The 22,518-nt window shown below is 40.3% G+C and overlaps 1 protein-coding gene across 2 annotated transcripts in view; it reads left to right on the forward strand.

Annotated features, from left to right (window-relative positions):
• The window catches only part of Znf277 (zinc finger protein 277), a 131,798-nt gene that overhangs the window by 59,915 nt on the left and 49,365 nt on the right, over positions 1-22,518 (forward strand). Inside the window, exons 1-2 of one of the 2 annotated variants that reach the window (XM_042260683.2) lie at positions 8,853-8,997; positions 18,602-18,803. In XM_042260683.2, coding sequence (XP_042116617.2) covers positions 8,961-8,997; positions 18,602-18,803 — 239 coding nt within the window. In that variant the 5' untranslated portion in view covers positions 8,853-8,960. Of the gene's footprint in view, positions 1-8,852; positions 8,998-18,601; positions 18,804-22,518 lie in introns of those variants that run through there. The other variant, XM_042260682.2, reaches the window with a different exon arrangement.

A 22,518-nucleotide genomic window follows, 5' to 3' on the forward strand; every position in this document is an offset into this window, starting at 1 on the left:
CCTCCTCCTCCTCCTCCTCCTCCTCCTCCTCCTCCTCCTCCTCCTTCTCCTCCGGCAGCTGTGAGAATTACAATTTGCCTGCCTTGGGGTTCTCCTTTTAAACTCTAAGAAGTTGTCCCAAAGCTTCCCTTTCAGTCCGTCATCAAGCTTCCGTCTGTGGTCAGTCTTAAAATCTTTATTAACTAGACAAAGAACCCCAAGAGGGGACCCTGATTGCCCTAATATCATATGATGGCTCTGCTGGGATTCCCCAAGATTTCTGGTGATGCTTTTTTCCTGCCCTTTAAATCATTAATTCGAAAAGAAAACAAACCTGTTCCTCCATGCTTAGTTGGCATCATCTTGTCTACTCTAGATTTTCAGGGGATTTTTCTAACTTTTAGAATTGATTCTCTTTGGTGTCTGTATTTTTCCAAGTCAGCACCTCCAAGACTTGGTGAATCTTGAGTGAAATTGCATTCTCTTCATACAATTGGTATTTTTGTTCTCACTGTATGACAGTTATATATCTGGATTAGGGCGGGGTAAATCATTGCAGTGAAGTTAGTTATAAAGTGTGTTTTAGTATCCAAACGCCATTTTTTGTCATGGTATAACTGAAAAGAACTGGAACTGCATGGGAGGAGCAAAGCAACAGTGAAGTCAGCCAGTCCTTTGGCATAGTGAGAGTCGAACACAGCAAGGGGTGTCTGGACACTCCCCCAAGGAAGAACAAAGCTTTTGGAACATCCTTTTCTTATCCCTAAGGTGGGTTCTGATTTTCCCTTCCCCCTCACTAACAGTTCAGAGTCATGCTTCTAATATATGGGAGAGCCCAGTTCCTACCCCCACCCTCTCTCAGAATCAAAGGTTCTCTGTAGCCTAAAAGCTGAGTTATGCTATCAGAAGTTGCCAATAGATACCTCGTCCATCCCAGTGTGTCCTACCCTAAAATGCTTTGTTAGATCCAGGTGTTCGAGCTCTAATACTGCATGTGCATTCTTGGGAAACTTTGCATTCTGAAAAATCACACCCTAAAATCACAGCCCCTCTCAAGGAAATAGGATAAATGACAGAGTGCTGAAAATTGGTGGACCTCTGTGACAGAGTAATTCTAATAAAAAGTAGACAACTAAAGCCGTGCTGCATGTACGTCCAGGTGAGTTTTTACATCCTCAGATTTTTGGCTCCATATTGCCATCTTCAGAGCATAGGTCTTTGGGGGCATTGGCTTTAATGAAGACCAGTTTTATCAAAATTAAGTGTCTGGCCCGAAGAGTATAGACATCTCCCGTCAGGCATGCTTTCAACACAGGAAAGCATGGCCTCCCACGTACAGCTGCACACTCAGCGTCCATGGGTAGCTTAACTGTAGAAGAGGACAGCAGTTCCTGAGGCTCCACCTTGCCTTAAGGAAGGACTCCCTAGAATTTACCAGATTTTCTCAAAGATCTCTTGTGTATCTGGTATACACACACACACACACACACACACACACACAAAGCCGACTTACATTGAAGGAACAAGATCAATAAGGGACGGTTTATTTACATTCTATAAAATCTTCTTTTAGTCAGTTTACCGTCTGTAAGATACAATTTTATTCATCACAAAATATCGTTTCTAAGATAAAATACATTTTCTCCCAAAAGAATCCTATTTTTTACTGTTATCCACAAAGGTTTATCTTCTTATGCTAACTTATAAAGTCACATAATTGATCATAATAGGTTTTTATTAGAACAGTGGTTTGTGGCTTCACATAAAACATGTCCCTACTACCCTAGAGAAACTGCATTAGAATCTCGGCATGAAAAAAAATCAGCATGTTTTGAAAGCTCCTGAGCTGATTCCTGTGGACCATCATAAAATCCAAATGACTAAAGGTATTCATTAGAGTGTCATTTTTAGTAAGGTTGCATTTAGACATTGTTACCAAAGTCATTGCTAGTCGGATTAACTGCTGGCAAAATTCAGTGCTTATTGTCATATGAGTCATTTACAGAATGTGCAGTGTAGGCTGGCTGAAACACCTATTCTTCAGAAATAAGATTCACATCAGATTTTGGGTTCATTTTTGTAATGTTGGCTATAAAATATAGGAAGGGGAGCCCACTGAAATGGCAAGGCTGAAATCTGTTATGTGCTGCTTGTATTGTCCAGCATTATTTTCCTCCTCTGTCCGACTTTTGTTGTCTTTCTTGTTTTTAGACAGGGTCTCATCATCCCAGGCTGATCTGGAAATCCCTGTGTAGTCTATTGTGGTTGATATATTGTGTACCCCAATAAACTTATCTGGGGTCAGAGAACAGAACAGCCACTAGATACAGAGGCCAGAAAATGGTGGCACACACGTCTTTAATCCTAGCATTCCAGAGTCAGAGATCCACCTGGATCTCTGTGAGTTCAAGGCCACATTGAAAACAACCAGGCTTAGTAACAAGAGCCTTTAATCCCAGGAAGTGATGGGAGAAAGCAGAAAGGTATATAAGGTGTGATAAACCAGGAACTAGAGCTGGTTTAGCTTTTAGGCTTTTGAGCAGCACAGTTCAGCTGAAAGGCATCCAGTCTGAGGAAACAGGATCAGCTAAGGAATTGGCAAGGTGAGGTGGCTTGTTCTGCTTCTCTGATCTTCCAGCATTCACTCCAATACCCAGCTCCAGGTTTGTTTTTATTAATAAGACTCTTTAAGATTCATACTACAGTCTATGGTCACCTTGAATGCCTTATCTTTCTGCTTCCATTTCCAAAGTGCTTAGATTACTGGCATGCATCCTCGGTGCCTAATTAATGGAGTGCTGAAGTTTAAATACAGGGCCTGGTGCATCCTACACAAGAGCTCTACCATGTGAACTGCATCCCTAGGTCCTCAGAAGATGTAGCCAATGTGGAATAGTCCAGCCAACATGCTCATGCTCATGGTCCTGCCCTGTTATGGTGGTTACAGGCTGTCTTCTAAAGAAGTGAGGCTCAATTAGTCCTTGCTAACTTTAACCTCTCAATAACAGGTCAAAAAGAAATGGTATACATTTTCTTAATTTAGAACTGGTATGGGATTTGCTGAATAAGATGGCAAAAAATGCTTGCCCAAAGAGTAGAGAATATAGCCTATGTTTTTTCTCTAAATGAAAAATATACTCAACATAGATATTGATTTGAAAGCAGAACTTGCCCTAATTCTAAATTATGAATATATTTAGGACAAGCCAGAGAAATGCACAGTCAGCAACAAAACGAAATATCTTCTCCTTGGTAGAAAGACAAAAATTAATTCTCCCGAGGAGCTAATGCAACGTTTCTGTAGCGAGATATCTTATATAGAGATTGAATTTCCCAGATGTTGGCCAACAACTTAAATAAATAATATGCAGAACTTTTGAAAGTCTATTAATTATTAATGTTGGGATTTTTTAATGCCTGGAAGTTAATCCTTAACTGTTTTTTATAAAAACAACTCATTGTACAAAGAGTTATTCATATTAATGAATCAAGACACCAGCACTGAAATAAAAATATGATTTGATCATTTAATTTTGCAAATAGAGATATATTAGTCCCACAACTCAGAAATTTATGATTCTATCAAAACCACTGATTATACTTAAAAGAGAGTATTAGATAGGTAATTTACAGTTTTCTAGCTGCCATCCCATTTCATTAAAATATTGACTAGACTACTAATTCTAAAGTAATTTCCTGTCAAGTTAAATCAGTTGAATTATGCTAGCCATGCCCTCTGTGAATGTATATGAAGTTTCTGCTAGGACTGTGCTTGCTTAGAAAGCATGAATATGATGAGCCAGTAAACAAATCAGATTTTTCTGACTCAGGCCTTGCCCTTCCTTTTCATCCTTTTTCTTGTTAGAGCTGAAAATATATAAGAGCAGTCACCACATGGGGTTTTTGTTGTTGTTGTTTGTTTGTTTGTTTATTTGTTTTTCCATTCTTGTCCCAAAGCCTTTGCTTCTCAGTGTCTTCTGTTATATTGATCCTCTAGGATAGTTGGCCATAAGTTTTTATGATTAATGAAATATCATTAGTTAATGTTAAGATTTTAGTGTCAAACTTCTTATTGTTTATATACAGTTTTACCATTGAAAAGTCATTCTGCAATCTACTAATAAAGGGGAGATCCCCCCCAAAAAAGAGAGAGAGAAAGAAAGAACAAAGAAAAAAACAGGCATTGTAGCTCAGGCCTAGCACTTTAGAAGTGAAGGCAGGAGGATTATTAGTTCAAGGCCAGCCTGGACTAAATGAGACCTGTTTAAAACAAATGAACAAACAAATAAATAAATGAATAAATAAAAGCAGAAGTAAAGTAAGGTACTAGCTAAGAACTTAGTACCCATAATGTCTTAAAATGTACCACACATCCAGCCCTGAATTCCTTTTAGTGCCTCGGCATTGCTGGTGTTGGCCCTATTAAAGTAAGAATGATATTCTTAATTTAAATGCTGGGAAGTATTTTTAAAAGTGTAGAGTAGGAGCAGCAGAGGGAATATCTTAGATGTGAAAGAATATTTAATGTAATTTTATAATATATAGTATGATCCTTTATCTACTTTTAAATTCAAAATCTCTTGTTGATAACAAGCATTCCAGTAGGAAAATGTACTTCTAGGAAAATGAATATACTTATTCATGTGTATATTTTAAAATAAATTTTAGCAGTAGAAATAGTATGTGACTTATATGCTTACCATATTAAAAAGGAGGTTTTGTTTTTAGCCTTTCTCTTCCTAGGGTTTATCTCCTTTAAAATGTCATGGGTTTGTATGGTTTCCAACAGCTACTGCTTTCATGTTCTTATTCTTGCATTGATACAGTAGGCAGCACTCATTCCCTATCTTAGATAAGGTTTTTATTGCTGTGAAGAGACACCATGAACACAGCAACTCTTAAAAAGGAAAACATTTAATTGAGGGTAGCTCGCTTACAGTTTTAGAGGTTCAGTCCATTATCATCATGGTAGGGGCCATAGCAGCACCTAGGTAGACATGATACTAGATCTGAGAGTCAGTCCTACATCTTGCAAGCAACACGAAGTCAGCTGAGACACTTGGCAGTATCCTGAGCTCAAAGTTCACCCCCACAGTGACACACTTCCTCCAATAAGGCCATACCACTCCAACAAAGCCACACCTCTAATAATAGTGCTATGCCCTATGAGATTATGGGGGCCAATTACATTCAAACTACCACATTCCACTCCCTGGCCCTCAAAGGCACATAGTCATATCATAATGCAAAATGCACTTAATCCAACTTCAGAAGTCCCCAAGTCTATCACAGTCTCAACAATTTTAAAGTTCAAAGTCTCTTCTGAGATTCATGCAATCTCTTAACTATAATCACCTATAAAAATCAAAATCAAAAAGCAGATCACATACTTCCAACATATAGTGGCACAGAATATACATTACCATTCCAAAACACAGGGAAGGGAGCAGAGCAAGGAAATACTGGACCAAAGCAAGACTGAAAACCACCTGAGCAAACTCCAAACTCTGCATCTCCATGTCTGATGTCAAAATGCTCCTCAGATTTCCAACTCTGTTCAGCTTTGTTGACTGCCACACACTTGTGTCTCTTGGGCTGGTTCCACTCCCTGTTAGCAGCTCTCCTCAGCAGGTAACCCATGATTTTGGAATCTCTAACATGTTGGGAACTCTCCAAGGCAATTCTGGCTTCAACTTCACAGCTTCATGCAATGGCCTCTCTACTAGGCCTCCATTCAGGGACACCCCTGACACATACCTGGCCTCATCTGCTTTCTTTAGACATTGAAGCAAATTCCATAGCCTGTTTCTTCTATTCTTAACTCTAAAGTCAGAACCATGTGGCTGAAGCTGCCAAGTTCTGCTGCTGGAACATGACCCCTTGTTCAATTACATCTTCACCAACTTTCTGTCCTTTACTGCCTAAGCTTGGGTGTCCTGAAACTTGTTCTGTAGACCAGGCTGGCCTCAAACTCAGATCCACCAGCCTCTGCCTCCCCAGTGCGGGATTAAAGGTGTGCCCCACCACACACTGCTCTAAGCTTTTCTTTAGTTCCTTTTCACAAGTTAGAAACTTAGCTGCGTGCGATCTTGCCCTGAGGTCACCACTCCCTATACTCCATTTCTTAATCCATTTGTCTCCTTGAACATAGGCCTTAGCTCCATCCTACTTCCTGGTGCTCTTTTTTCCTCAAAATTTACTTTCTGTAATATAGCCTGCTCAGCATGTTTCTTTTCATTATAAATCTTTCTTAGAGTTACCACTAATATCCTAGTCTATTATACTAGGCTGTTTTGAGATTTCTTCTGCCAACAGAATTAATCCAAAACTCTTCACTTTAGCCTCAGGCAGACTCTTCAGACAAGGGCAAAAGGAAGCCACTTTCTTCACCAAAATATCACAAGACCAGTCTTTAGGCCACATAATAACATTCTTCTCTGAAACATCTTGATCCCCACAGTTCATCAAATCACATTGAGCATCACTGCCCTCCATGCTCCTACTATTATGTCTCATTAAGCAATGCTTAAAACATTCCACTGCTTTCCTAACCAAAAGTACCCAAGTCCATCTTACTCCAGACAAAAACATGGTTAGGCCTATCACAGCAATACCCCAGTTTCTGGTAATAGGGTTTCTGTCTCCCCATAATAGGTTCCTTGGCTGATGCAGTAAACCAAATCAAGCCAAACTGAAAAAGTGTAACAGCAGGTTTATTTGAGCAAAGCAACTCCTGGGTGGGTTCTCCAGTACCCAAAGATCTAGGCCAGAGAAGCTATGACCATGAAAGTGAGGAGACTTCATAGGTATTAGGCGAGGGGTGATGACATGTCTGCCACAAGCTTGATTTGTGTCCAGGTATAGTCAGAAGCTGATCACTTTAGCTGGGTACTAGGTCAGTTGGCAACTTCAGGGGAGGAAGCTGCAGTAGCCACCAAGAATGTGGAAGTGGGCTTTTGGGTACCTTTCCTTTGTTTGGAGACGCTTTGAGTGGGCAGAGTTTATAGAGACAGGAATGAGGCTTTCAGATCATGCAGGAGCCACCTGAGGGTTCCCGCTCAACATCTGGTACCAACTTCTGTCTTAATTAGAGTTTTTATTCCTGTGAAGAGGCACCATGACCATTACAACTCTTATAAAGGAAAACATTTCACTGTGGCTGGCTTACAGTTTCAAAGGTTCAGTGCATTATCATCATGGTGAGGAACATGGTGCCATGCAGGCAGACATGATGCTGGAGCTGAGAGTCCTACATCTTGTGAGCAACAGGAAGTCGATTGAGACACTGGGCAGTATCCTGAGCATAGGAAACCTCAAAGGTCCCACAGTGACACACTTCCTCTAACAAGGCCATGCCCACTCCAACATAGCCACACCTCCTAATAGTGCCACTCCCTATGACGTTATGGGTGCCAATTACATTCAAACTACCACATTCCCCTTCTAGAGTAGATTACAATAAGAAGTTCTGTATTACCCAGAAACACAGATAATCTACAGCTATAGTCATTACTTGTAGCTGACAAGAAGCAACTTAAGGGGAGAAGTTTGTTTTGTCTCACAGTTTGAGGGTGCAGTCGATCATGGTGGCAGGACTGGCTGGGTCCATGCAGCCAGGATGTGAGTCTGCTCGCTTCCTCACATCTGTATAGATGTGAGGAGACTAGCAGTGAGGAAAGGAGACTAGCAATGCCCAGTTGGCTTTCTCCTATTCATTCCTGTTTTTGTCATTTCTGGACTTCAGCCTGTGGAATGGTTCCACTCACATGCAGTCTGAGCCTTCCCCTGCAGTTAATCCTCTCTGGAAACAGCTCTTAGACACACCACAAGTGTGTTTCCATAATACCCCAGGCGTTTCTTTGTCCTTTTAAAATCCTACTTCATTGTTTATGTATGTCTATGTGTCTTTGTGTGTATGCATTATGTGCACATGCATCCATGTGCCTACAAAAGCCAGAAGAAAGTCTCAGATACCCCAGACGTGAGTTACAGGCAGTTATGAGATGCCTGGCTTAGATTCTGGGAACCAAACTCTGGTCCTCTGGAAGAAGAACAAGTTCACTTAACTGCTAAGTGCTTGTTGTTCTCTGTGTCTGTGGCCCTTAGGCATTTCTTCATCCAATAAAATTGACAAGCACAGTTAGCCATTAGGATAACCAAGAAATGAAACCAACATCAATTTCAGTTTCTTACTTGTTTTTAACCATAGTTGCCTGAGGGAAAAAAATCTTAATCACTATATTTTCACCTGTAGGTAGTTTTGAAACTAAAAAATGTAGCACAGAAGAGAATCAAAAGCCAGAATCTAGGGTTGGATTCTGTGTTACTTTGGTAGTATAATAATGGAGAGGACCAAAAAAAAATAATAATAATAATGGAGAGGACCTGTTAAGATCAATCTATGACTGGGCAGCGGTGGCGCTTATAAATTGGGGCTGGGGCTGGAGAGATGGCTCAGCGGTTTAGAGCACATGGTTTAGAAGACCATGGTTCAATTCTCAGCCAGCACCCACGTGGCAGCTCATAACTGTGTGTAACTCCAGTTCCTGGGGATCCAACACCCTCATACCAATGCACATAAAACTAAAGTTAAATTAAATACATACACACACACACACACACACACACACACATACACACACACACACACACACACACACACACACATATATATATATATATATATATATATATATATATATATATAAATTGGGGATTACAGGGGAATACAGAACCGAGTAAATGGTTGAAGTCATCCTCTGTTCTGTCCGGGAACAAATGCACCTGTGTCCAATCCATCCATCCAGTGTCCAATCATGTCAAGAAGAACATGACCCCTCTCTCTTTCCTTTTAAGAGGTCACGTATGAAGGCAAGAAGCACCACCTGTTTCGGGCCATATAGCCCAAGGTCATGGTTGGAGCAAATACCACAAGGACCTTGGTCAGTGTCATCTAAGGTACCCTGCAGTCCAATCAGAATATGAGTGGAAAAGAGGTCCTCCATACTCTACTAGTTTGTAAGTAGACCATTTTTAGTAGCATCTAAACATGATGATAGCTTTCTAGATAAAAAGAATAAATCTACAAATAACCAACCTCCCAGCCCATCCTAGCTGAATTTGGTAACATGGACAATGCTTTGTGACCATATAAGAAAGAAACATGGGATATTTCTAAGAGGGTTGGCCGTGTTGGTAGCTTTGATGTTAAGATAGGATTGTTGCCACATGCTGTCATGCAGCTCCTCCATAACTCATCTTTGCTCTCAATGGCATGTGCAAAACTAGCCGCTTCTAGTCCCTGCCGCCTCGGCTTCCCTGAGTGATGGACTGTAACTAGAATTATAATCCAACTAAACCCCTTTTCCTTAGGGTTGGTCTCATCTGAGTATTTTCATCACAGCCTTAAGAAACAAAATTAAAGGGCCAGTGTCCATTAATCTCCAAAATAACTCTTTGTTGCTAGCCAACACCAATGTTCATTTGCACATTATAAATAAAAATGGCACCGGGCGGCGGCACACACCTTTAATCCCAGCACTCGGGAGGTAGAGGCAGGCGGATCTCTGTGAGTTTGAGGCCAGCCTGGACTACAGAGCAAGATCCAGGAAAGGTGCAAAGCTACACAGAGAAACTCTGCCTCGAAAAACCAAAATAAATAAATAAATAAATAAATAAATAAATAAATAAATAAATAAATAAATAAATAAATAAATAAATAAATATGGCGATAAAGTGCTAACATAACACTGTTCACATACATTTACAAATAAAAATAGTAGAACAAGTAAAAGAAAATATAGTGAAGAAACAGGATTAATGATTATTCAACTTTTTGTAGTTCCGCAGAAACATTTAAGAATCAAACGGCCTTCTTGTGAGAAAATTTCACATGTACGTAATCTTCAATACAGTTTCACATTGAACTCACAAACCCCAGAGAATATAAATCACTTGTGTGCCTATTAACCCTGACTTCTGAACTAATATGTGAAATCTAATGTGACCCAGTGGTTATGTATGGGGATTTAAGTTAATTAAATTCACTAGAAACTCAATGCCCCACTTCTCTGTCTGCGTGTTAGAGCTTAGTTGTCGATGTGTGATGGCCTCCAGTTTGGATAAGCAGATAAAGAGCCCTTTGTAACTCTGTTGCTGTAACTGAGATGACTACAGCTAGGCCCTCAGGACTGTTTTATAATCATTTAGATTTTATCTTGTATCTTAGTAAATTCTCCATAATGATAGTATTAAATATTTTCCACATTTCTTCAAGGCCAGAGTTTAAGATGAGTGAAGCTTGCCTCATGCCAGCCTCATCTCGTGAGGCTAGCTTATAAATGTGTCAACTTTTCTTCTCTCTACAGTAAATATATTGTGGATTTTTCCTTACTCCTTATTATAATGTGCTACAGAAATATCAGAGGTATACAATCACTAACTGTATCATCAGGACTTAAGTAGGAGGAAAGTGGGTTTGTTTTGTTCTAGGAACCTTGGCTCCCTGTTGTTTAGATCTGTGTTGAGGAATTCACATCTTTAATTGGCCCACAGGAATTTCTAGTATATAGTCAGTGTACACAGTGCCTATCCCACTCCATCTCAGACATAGCCATGCTCACTCTCAGTCGAAATAAGAATAGTTAAAATTTTGAGCAGTTCATTTTTGAGACTCCTCCCTGTTATAGGGATCTGTAATTCTATGTAATGGCTAATTTTTTGTCAGCTGGACACAGCAGAGTCATCTGGGAAGATAGAACCTCAAAAGGGAAAATGACTATTAAACTGACCAGTCAGCAAGACTGTGTAATATTAGTGATTGATGTGGGAGAACCCAGCCCAATGTCGGCAGTGCCAACCTAAGGCAAGTACCCCTGGGTTGTAAGAAAGCAGGCTGAGCAAGCCATGAGGAGCAAGTGAGTAAGCAGTATTCTTCCATGGCCTTTGCTCTGTTCCTGCCTTGAGTTCCTGCCCTAACTTCACTTCATGATGGATTATGATCAGGGCATGTGAACCAGAATAAACCCTCTCCTCTGCAGATTGATTTTGCTCATTGTCTTTATCACAGCTATCCAACACTCTGCCTCCTGATAAAACTTTGCTTGCTTGCCTTTCAAACAAGAGATTCGACTTTTACTGAGTTTGTATGTATGGCATCCATGTCTTTTGCTTTCCATTAATTTCTTCATTTAAGCCTATGACAATTTTTCCAGGCGAATATTAGGAATAATGGCAATAGGCTTGGAGATGAAGTAACTTGGTCATTGTGAGTTAATAGAGTTAATGGCCCATGTGCTCCAGTCTTTGCTTCAGTTACTTGACTTTTCTTTTTTTCTTGAACTTGCTTTTAAAATCTGTGACATAAAATCTACCCACACAACAAAATCTAAACTCACATTACTGCTAACTTTATCTACATTGTTGTGCAGCACATATCCCTAACATTTGCATGGACATCACTGATGCTTAGACCCACTGAACTGAACACCCACCTCCCCACTCCTCGGTACCTTACCCCCAGTCTGTGGCTCCTGTGAGTGTGTCTACCTGTAGGCACCATATGTAAGTAGACTCATGTAGTGTTTATCTTTCTATTCCGGCTTTATTTCACTTATGCTGCTCAAGGTTTATCCTCCATGTTGTAGCATGATGGGATTTCTCCCCTTTTCATTATGTGCGTGTGGGGGTGTGGTGCCACTGTTCAGAAGACGTTTTATGGGAGTTGGTTTTCTCCTTCCATGATGTGGGCCCCAAGGGACAAACTCGGGCTTTGAGGCTTGGCAGCAGTACCCTTACCTTCTAAGCAATCTCATAGGCCCTGAATTAACTCCTTTTTGTAAGGCTGAGTACTGTTCACTGAATTGATCCATCCCTCCCTAAGTCATTTCTACCTCTGTGTTTATGTTTCACACTTTAGCGAGCAGCGAGCATAGGAAGAGGACAGATATGGGATCCTGTCTTCACTTTTTGGGGATAAATAAGTACAAGCAGGAAGACAGGGGTGCTGTGAATAATCCATTTGTAATGTTTTCTGGAATCTTCAAACTGCATTTTTTTTTCTAGTGGCCATCATATAACAAGTTTAAAATCTTATCTCATTGTGATTTTGATTTCCCTAATGTAACACGAATTGCTAAAGGTCTCATAATAAAAAACCCAAGCCAGATATTGGGGTAAATGCTGAAAGATCAGAGAGACAAAGGAACAAGCCACTGCCGCGTCTTACCTCTAGGACTCCTCAGCCTGAAAAGCCTCTAGTTCCTGTTTCCTCACACCATATAACTGCCATCACTTCCTGGGATTAAAGGCGTGTGTGCTTCCCAAGCAATGGCATGAGATCTCAAGTGCTGGCATTAAATGTGTGTGTGTGCCACCACTGCCTGGCATCTATGTTTAATCTAGTGGCTTGTTCTGTTCTCTGATCTTCAGGCAGATTTTATTAGGGTACACAATATATCACCACACCCTAATAATATTGAGCCCCTCTTCATAGATCTGTTGGCTGTTTATTTATCTTCTTTGGAAAAGAGTCTGCTCAAGTCCCTTGACTGGCTTTCTAACCTGGTTTTGTTCTGTTTTGTGCTTTGGTTGAGGGGCTTCTTATGCGTGTCAGATATTAACCTCTCGTTGTAGACTGTTGCCTCATTGCAAAGGTATTTCAGAGGCTAGCATTTGCAAGTCTCTCATGGCAGCAGGAGAATTGAAGGGCACATTTCCTTGGCTGCCATAGCTACTGAATCCGACTGTTTTAATAGAATCACGAGGTGGCTCACATGTACATTCAGCTGAAAAAACACTGTCAGAGAGTATTCATTTGACATTTCAGGGACCTTGTCCTAGAATCAGTAAAACCATCAAAACTCAGCATAGGGTCTCCTCAAATTCACCTTCTTTGAGATGGAGGTTTTGGTTTTGTATTTTTCATATAGTTCATCTGAACAGTTAATTCTCTAAGTGAGAACTAGAACAGATAGCTTGTTAATTTGCACCATACATGTGAAGTAAATTGGGGGCCAAAGCAGAATCTCGAAGCTGCTTTTGGCTGAGAGAAACTGAATTTGCAGCTCTTCCTTCTGTTTTAGGATTCAAAGCCACCGCAGCAGTGGGTTGTACATTGCTGTATCTATTGCCTTTTACCGTGCTGTCAAATGTAGATCTAATACTCACTACAGCTAGAAATAAACAAGCTGTTAGATGTTGTAAGGAGTGGCATCTACTGACCCAGCACTTAGTATTTGATGGCACTCTCTAGGGAAGAATAGACTCTCTTAGCTTTCTGCCTAGTTTGTAGCCTTTTCAGGGGTTGAGGATGCCCACATGTGCTCCTGAGCTCAAGGTTTCACATTGCTAATGCTCTGAGTTGTTGGTTTCCAGGGAACAGTGTAGGACTACTACTTACTAAAACTGCATTTCCTCTGTGTAAACTCAGGACTCGAAATCAGTATTTTTAAAAGATCTCTTAACACACAAGGCCCTGGGTTTAACTCTTAGCACCAGAAAGAAAAAGACATCTACAGGAGATGACACTCACTCATTTAGGAACATTTGCTCTAAACTGAAGCATGTAGTCAGGACCCAGGTCTATTCCATATAAACTTGCTTTATGGAGTGGTTAATTTACTGTGCATTCCAAATGCCACTTGTTCTTTGCTGTAAAGTATCCTTCCTTCCATGAAGAATATCTAAAAGTTAAATTCCAATAAAATGTAACACTAGGCAAGGGATTGAGGTCAGTCTGAGCCACATTCAGAGACCCTGTTTCAACAAAAAGACCAAGTTAAAACTGAGAAATTATAACTGTTACACTGACTAATGTTCATTTCTAGCTAGAATTCATTTCAATTTTTAATTATTACTAACTGCCACTGTGCCTGTTGTGCGAAGGCCCCAGTACTAAATAAAGATCAAGCTGTAAATACAGCTGATCTACCCTTAATTCCAGGCAGGAAAAGTTCCACTAAAGACAGGCACAGGTGTTTCCTAAAATGGGACTTTCCTAGAAACTTAACATTAGAACTCTAGTTCAAAGGACCTCTGGCCTGTTGTTCATTCTTTCATGTCTTCATTTAACAAACATTTGTCAAATACCAACTTTGTTCCAGCCACTGCAGTCTACACAAGACATATAAAAATAAGCCCTTGACCTTGAGTTCACAGACTAACATAGTAGTAGAGATACATGTGTAAATAATTAACTTAATGTCAGTGATACATGAAGAGATGGGGTAGGTCAAGCCCAGAAGAGAACCGTGGAGAGCAGAGGCTGGCAAACGGGACAGTTCAAATCCATCTCATGGAGTACCACTTTCTGCTTCGTGTCTACCAACCATAAGAGGAACATGTAACTGCTGAGATCATACTACCCACCCTACTCGAACAACCAAACCTTTTTCTCTCTTTGTGTTAGAATCCAAGATCATTGACTAGAACTCCTGTTCATATAGGCTCCTTATCTTACTTAGGGTTTCCGTTGCTGCAATGAAACACTATGGCCAAAAGCAAGCTGGGTAGGAAAGGGTTTATTTGGCTTATACTGCCACATTGTGATCCATCATTGTGAAGGAAGTATAGACAGGAACTCAAACAGGGCAGGAACCTGGAGACAGGAGCTGATGCAGAGGCCGTGGAGGGGTGCTGTTTGCAGGCTTGCTCCCCAGTGGCTTGCTCAGCCTCCTTCATTATAGAATCCAGAGCCAGCAGCCTAGGAGTGGACCCACCCACAATGCGCTGGGCCCTTCCCCATTGATCACTGGTTAAGAAAATGCCTTACAGCTAGATCTTAAGGAGGCATTTCCTCAATTGAGCTTCCTCCTCTCTGATGACTCTAGTTTATGTCAAGTTGAATAAACTAGCCCGTGCATTCCACAGAGGGAGTGGTATACTCCCTCTCTCTTCCTATTCTCTTTCCTTCACACTCGGTGGCCAGTAAGTGAACAGGAACTGTTAGGTTCTGTCCACTGCTAATGTTGCTGCCCCACAAGCTCTCACACTTAGGCATCTGCACCGCCCTTCCAGGTTAGTCTCCCCATCTTGAGACTTGCCTCTTCCCAACTGCCTCTTATCACTTTACAACATGAAAGTGGGATGGGGGTGGGCAGGGGAGGGGGAGGAGGGTGAACGTGAACCAAGTGAAATGACAGGTATGAAAATGCAATAGTAAATCCATGTGTTACCATGTTAAGTTAAAAGTTAGAGTAATTAATAAGTAATGATGTGTGGATGTGGCTCGGCCTCTTCAAGGAAAGCGCTTACTTTGTAGTGTCACATAAAGATTGTGTGCTCAAGCTCCAGCCAGAGTGTGGGTCCAGAGCCTCTCTCTACCAAGGAGCAGCTGTCAGCACTAGCTCAAATCACCTCTCAGCTCTGTTTTTATAAGATAGGATCAAAATGGAAGCTCCTTAGAGTTATTGTGAGGATTGATGAAGTTAATGCTTATCAGTAAAATGCTTGCATCTGACAGGCAGTCACACAGGATGACAGTGTTAGTCAATGGACGTCAGATCCATTTGGTGTCAGGGACTTCCCTTGACACCCAGGATAAACCCTGTGAAAGGACAAAGAGTGGGCAAGTAGGTAAATGAATTATTCCAGATGACCATGCTGTCACATGTTAGCAAGGCACTGAGTGGCTAGAGAGTCAGAGAGAAAAGAATCATTTAAAAGATCTGTTGAATCTGTTTTTTCTGAAATATATAGTAACTCCAGTTCTCATATTCAATAATTCCCAAACCACAGGTTCCTCAGACATAAGATTTTCACATCTATGATTTTACTCCGTTCCTTTGCCATGATGGGTAATTCTGTTTCAGTACATGTGAGTTTTGTGTCTGTTCACTCAGGAATAACTTGAGGAAAAGTTGGGCATTAGCTTTATAAAGGGAAGAAAACAAACCACAGAAGACCAGAGTTTACAGGAACTCTTTGGGGAAAAAATAAGAACAATCATGGAAGAAAATGTGGAATACTGAGCATGGTACAAACACTGCCAGGCGAGGTGGCATCAGGACACGCGGCAATGCACAGAAACTCAAAGTGGCTTATAAATACCTACAAATTCAAAACAGCACTGGGTGTAGGTGTTGTTAAAGAAGAATTCAAGTTGGAAATGCCTTTGGGTACTGGGAGCAGAATAATGTAGTATTTGAGTTCAGATTTAACTGTGTTCATGAAATATTACTTTTAACTTCTCCTGTCTCTATTCTGTCACGTGGAAGATGGGATTATAATAACTAGGAAATGACATGGTAGGATTGAAGAAGTGCCCTAGGGTGTGGCTGGTGATTTACCAGTGGAATTCCCATTCTGCTCCTGCTGCTGGTGATGGCTGCTATTACCATGCTTGTTTTCCCTGGCCAGACAAAGAAATTTGCAAATATTCCAATCAAATTTTGGGAGAAGAATGTAAACAGGGCTCTTTGTTATTTATTTGTCAGGTGATGTTTACTAACATTACCTTTATTTAAGATAACTGTAAGAATCTTTTGTCCTTTGACAATTCCTTACATCTACGCAATATATTTTGATTATATTCATCCCTAACTCTTCTTCCACTCACCACATCCACTCCCCGCATGGCTCTCAACTTCATGTCCTCCTCCTCCTCTTCTTTTTTTAAATAACCCACTAAGTCCCATTAGTGCTGCCCTAGTAAGTATGAGACCATCCACCAGCAGCCACACCCCTGAAGAAGTCTGATTTGCCCTCCGATCCAACAGCCCATTAACTAGGGGTGGGGCCTTGGGAGCCCCCATCCACGCTGGGCCTGTCGTGTCCAGAAGACTTTGTTTCTCATGACTCTGCCTCATCCTCTAGCTCTTAAGTCCATTTTGGCCCTCTCCTGATGTTCCCTGAACGTTGAGATGGGGTGATGCATGTCTTCTTAGAGGCTGTGTGCCGATCAGCAGTTCTTATTTTCAGCACTTGGCCAATATCATCTGCCTTAACCGGTACCCACTGGACATGCTGCCTTTGTTGCTCTTGGCTGGCAGAGGATTGCTAACAGCACTTTCATTAGTAGTACTGCTAAAGTGTTTGCATGTTTTAAATACTCTCCTAGTGATGGGTTTGCTCAATATCCTCTTTAGTGCTAATTCAGATTGTATGAACATATAAGCAGTTTGACTTAGGAGACTTTAATATGGCTGGAGTGTGTCAGTGGTACACTAAAAATCTCCTATGGAACACTTCCCTCTCTGTCTATTCTGTGAGCCACCCTGCTTCTGCCTTTCAATGAATGTCCTCTGTCACTTTCTCTTTATCCTGTTAACTTATCTGTACCCTCTAACAAACTGTGAGCCCTCGAATAAAACTCATAGCATGCAATACTGCACAGAAGACTTGCAGTCGTAGATACTTGGTTGGTGTTTGTTAAGAGGTGAATGAAAGCTTCTGTCTATGTGACTTAGCTGATTCTTGGGCCATGTACCAGTGACTGGTCTAATATTACTCAATTAAGAATGCATAAATAATAAGATAAGAGTAAAAATAAAATAAAATGTAACAGAAAAATATTGGTATTAACCTAATTCCAAAATTCATCTGTAGAATAGCTCTTTCTTTCTTTTTTTTTTTTTAATTTTTTTTTAATCCTGGGGAGTGACAGCAGTGCTCACATATGTCAAACAAGTTCTCTATCACTAAACTGTATCTCTGGCCCTCATTTTCCTTTTTATTTTGAGGTAGGATTTTATTAAGTTGCCCAGGCTGGCCTTGAACTTGCTCTGTAGTCCCAACAAGATTTGAACTTGAGATCCTCCTGCCTATGCCTCCCAACTAGCTCAACAGGCCTAGCATTTATCTCTCTCTGAAGAAAGTTCCTTTCCTTCTGGATATGCAAAGGCTGAGCCCTAGTTTTCATTCCCAGTTACTGCCTACTTAAGAACTGGAATAAGATGGCAGGTGCAGGGTTCCACCATGGCAGACTACAGAGAGGTCCTGACACAACTGCCTCAGTTTGATGCCCTGAAATGGGAGGCATAGAGACACTAAAGCACTTGAAGACACTGTGAGTGATGTAAGAAAAAGGAATCGTTGGGACGAGGAACACATTGACTGTGTATATACTGAGTGTCTAACGCTTGGCTCATAAAAGCCTCACTTGTGATACATGACTTCGTAATGAGCAAATAACAAACAGCATAGAGATTGCTACCTCGGCCATTTAGCACATGTTGTTTCAAGCCAGTGTAGGAAATGTGTTCTTTGTACATGGCATGTGATTAGAAATAAGAAAGTTTTCAGATATATCAGAAAGAGCCTGGCATGAGCTGTGTGGTGGCTTCCTAAGTCATGTGGTCACTTAGGATTCTAACCCAGTTGTCGCTGTTTCCACTTGCTGTTACTCTGAGTTGCACTCACTGGCCAGGACCCATGAAGAAAACTTCACCAGTTACTTCAACAAACGGGTTTCCCCATTCAAGCAAAGAGCAGGGCTGTGAGTTCTTTCACAGCAGGACTGTAGCTCTGTTTAAAATGACAGCAAGGTTCTCACTGGTGCTGTGGTTTGGGTTTTTAAATTTGTAAATGCCTTCAGACTCCTTTCAATGCAGGAGGTGAAAAATCGTCGCTCTAAGAGCCAGGGTTGGTTTCAGCTTTCTTTCTTCTTCTTTTGTGCCTCTCCCAGACAGGAAAGATTGTATCCTGGAGCCACTTTCCCTGCCAGAGAGTCCAGGTGGCTCCACCGCTTTCGAAGGGCCTCCATGTGTGCCTTGTATTTTCTGTGAAGAACATTTTCCTGTGGCTGAACAAGACAGACTTTTGAAGCACATGATTATTGAGCATAAGATTGTCATAGCTGATGTGAAGCTGGTTGCAGATTTCCCAAGGTAAATTTTGGTTTTGTCTATAAAAGAATTAAATTTGTTCTTGACTGGAGGATGGTCTGTCCTACACACAAAACAATTTCTACCCAGATAAGGAAGACCATGCTCAGGTGGTTTTCCTCAGATTTTTAAATTTCAATCTTTTATTAATAAACATATAAATAATGATTAATAAAACATGATATATATTTTTCTACTGAGGAGACCTCATTGTAGTTGCTGACTTGGGTAATTACCAAGAACATAAAATTTGGAGAATATGAAAAGGCTCCATTTCATTGGAAAGTAACAAGTCACCTCAACATTATAATACCAGTACAGATTATCTCTCAGGCCACCACTGTCGTTACCAGGAAGAAATCTCATTCTTGCCACAGGTCTTCTAGAGCAGCAGGCTGCATTATTAGCAGTGGAGAAGTCTATGGAACAGGCCAGCCTAAACTGGAATTGGGGCCTGGGAACTCTTAGCCTTGTGGCGTGGAGCAGGTCGGTTACTGTGAGCACTGATCTCCTGTCGGTCAGGTGGGAGCAGCTCTTGCCTGTGTCGTGCTGCTTATCTGATAGATGAGAGCCGAACTCTGTCTTTTGATTAGTGGTGAAACTGCAGTCTTGCAGCTATGGCTTCAGTTTTCAGTGGGCCTTTATACTAGTCTGAAAACCTAATTCTCATTTATTTGTAAGATCCAGTTTTCAAGAAAATCTCATGCAAGCTTCTACTTTATCTAGATTTTTAGAAAGACAGTTTGAAGTTGAAATAATTACCATCCCTATGGGGGTAATCCAGCTGTTCAGGTTTCTGTATCCTTCCCAATATGGAATAGATGCAGCATGCCTTCTGTGTACACATGGATCCTATATCCACCCAGTATGGTTATTTTTTTACTAGACTTTGATGTTGCCTGGTCACAGAACAGAGCAAGGGAATGTGCACCAACTGCCAGACTAATTTCTTGCATATTTTCGGGACCAACACATTGTACTTCTCCTTCTCTTCGTTATTCTTTATTTTTGAATTAGAGAGAAATGGTCAGGATAGTTGTTTCTTAGAATATTATGGGAGTGTTGCTAAACATAATACTTTTTCCAAGATGTATTCAAATCTGTTCATTTAAGACACTTAAGGTAGACATCTTCCAGTTCTTTTCTTCTCCAAGTAACTGTAACAGGACTATTAAATGGGTTTTATCTTGTTTTACTCAGCTTTCCTTTGTTATAAAGTGATTTCTTTACTCTTATTTATATTGTTTAAACAAAAATGACTCCTTTTGAACTGCAGGACAATATAACCATCTATCAGTGGTAACTGAAAGATGTTATGACTTTGTTTTCTCTTCTGCCCTTAAAATCCAAGAAATGTTTAGATCAAAATGTGTCTTTTCTCTTTTGTGTTTATTTATAATAAAATGACAGTATTTATAGTTATTAATTTCTTATTATTGGCATTAATCTTATTGACCATATATGGGTAGAACAGTCAAGTACTTAACTGGGTCTCAGGGCTTAGGAATCAATAAATAGTGTTGAGAACAATCACTTATTAAATGTAGCTAAGCAGTAACATGAATGCTTGTTAATTAAAGAAAAAGATACATATCAAATGTAAATGCCATCTAAAATGTATAGTGAAGTTGTATTTTAAATGGGGAATTTTAGTTCTTTCTTCCAAATGCCTATGTTATAGAAATGTTATTTTAAGGTGTGTTACATTTGTTTATGATATGGAACATTTGTTTTAATGATGCAAAGATGTGTTGCATTCCTTTGTGTTGCATTTGTTTAACTCTGTGAAGCTGTGTTACTGTGCCTGTCTAAAACACCTGATTGATCTAATAAAAAACTGAACAGCCAATAGCAAAGCAGGAGAAAGGATAGGAGGGCCTGGCAGGCAGAGAGAATAAATAGAAGGAGAAAATTGAGGAGAGGAAGATCTAGGAGCAAGATAACAAGGAGAGGAGGACTCCAGGGACCAGCCACTTGGCTACACAGCAAGCCACGGACTAAGAAGTAAAGAAAGATATACACGAATAGAAAAGGAAAAGCCCAGAGGCAAAAGGTAGACAAGATAATTTAAGTTAGAAAAGCTGGCTAGAAACAAGCTAAGCTAAGACTGGGAATTCATAAGAAAGACTAAGACTCTGTTTGTGGTTATTTGGGAGCTGAGTGGGGGGTCCCCCAAAGTGTAAAGAACAAATAGCCAAAGAGAAAAGTAAAACAACCAACAACACCCCAATTAAATGAAATTTTTACTCTCAGGAAGTAAAAATGAGATTAATTTGGAATAACCAAGAATGTATCTGAGTAAACTCTTGTTTCTTTAAAGAACATTTTTAATATATCCAGTCTTCTGTGAATAACCTCATATAATTTAATGGAACTAGAAGTTCTTCTCCCAAACAGTCATTGACTGTGATCAGTTAAGTTAGAGTCTTCTCAACACAGTGTCACTTACTCCAACCGTCACAGAAGAAGTTATAGAGGGTTCTGGGGGACAGCAGTGAAGAGCTTCGGTTAACATGGATGGATTCACTCCATCAGAGAAAATCTGATCCTTCTAAGCACAAGTCATAAAGGTTTTAAATAATAGAAATGGGATGGACTTACTTTACTTATTTTTTTTTCAATGGGGGTCTTGCTGTGTAGGCCAGGCTACCTCAAGCTCACATTCCTCTACCTTAGGCTTTTAAGTGCTAGGGTTACAGAGCTACACTACCACTCCAGCCTTACCTCCTGTGTTATAAGAAGTAAGCCATAAATTTTCATATTAAACATATTTGACATTCTTGAATGAAACAAAGTATGTATAAAACTTCCTAGGGAAGAGGAAAAATCTCACCTTTGAAGACACTTAACGGTTATTTAGAGTAAGCAGTTTTCTGGCTTTCTTTGGTAGATAAAATTGTACCAGAAGATAAATGTTAACTCTGTAATTTTCTACATTCCATTCATTCCATGCTACTTGGATAGCAACCATATTTCAGCCCTTCATACCTTTATCAGTATGTGTACAAACTACAATGTAGGCCACAGCAGGCAAGATGCTGCTATGAAGATTTTCTTATATGTAGTGGGAAGATTTTCTGTGTCCCGGCCTGCTGGTGGTCGGGACTAATCTCTCCCACTTGCATCCCCCAAGTAAACACACAGAGGCTTATATTAATTATAACTGCATGACCATGGCTCAAGCCTTTTGCTAGCTAGTTCTTATATCTTAAATTAACCCATAACTATTAATCTGTGTATTGCCACATGTTCTGGGGCTTTACCTGCGTCCCATTATATATTGCTCCTTGGGCGGCTTGCTGGCGTGTGTGTGTGTGTGTGTGTGTGTGTGTGTGTGTGTGTGTGTGTGTGTATCTCCCCCACCCCCTGCACATTTCTTCTCTGAATTTCCCATCTGCCTCCAAGCTGCCTTGCCATCGGCCAAACAGCTTTATTTATCAACCAATCAGAGCAACACATATTGACAGCATATAGAAAAGTATTTCCTATCACTTATATGTGAGAAAGAGTTCCATGGAATATGATTTGAAATTCCTTTAAACAAAAGTATTTGTTAATTACTTACCAATTACTTTTATAGCTTTTTAATAAAGTGTTGAAATGCTATCATGACTCTCATCTCAATAGCTATAACTGTAACTTTGAATAAACTAGAGAGGTAGGAAAAATGAAGACAAGAAGTACTATATACTTATATAACTCTGAAAAAAATGTTCTA

This window comes from Peromyscus maniculatus, chromosome 14, assembly GCF_049852395.1.
Source record: "Peromyscus maniculatus bairdii isolate BWxNUB_F1_BW_parent chromosome 14, HU_Pman_BW_mat_3.1, whole genome shotgun sequence".
NCBI lineage: Eukaryota > Metazoa > Chordata > Mammalia > Rodentia > Cricetidae > Peromyscus > Peromyscus maniculatus.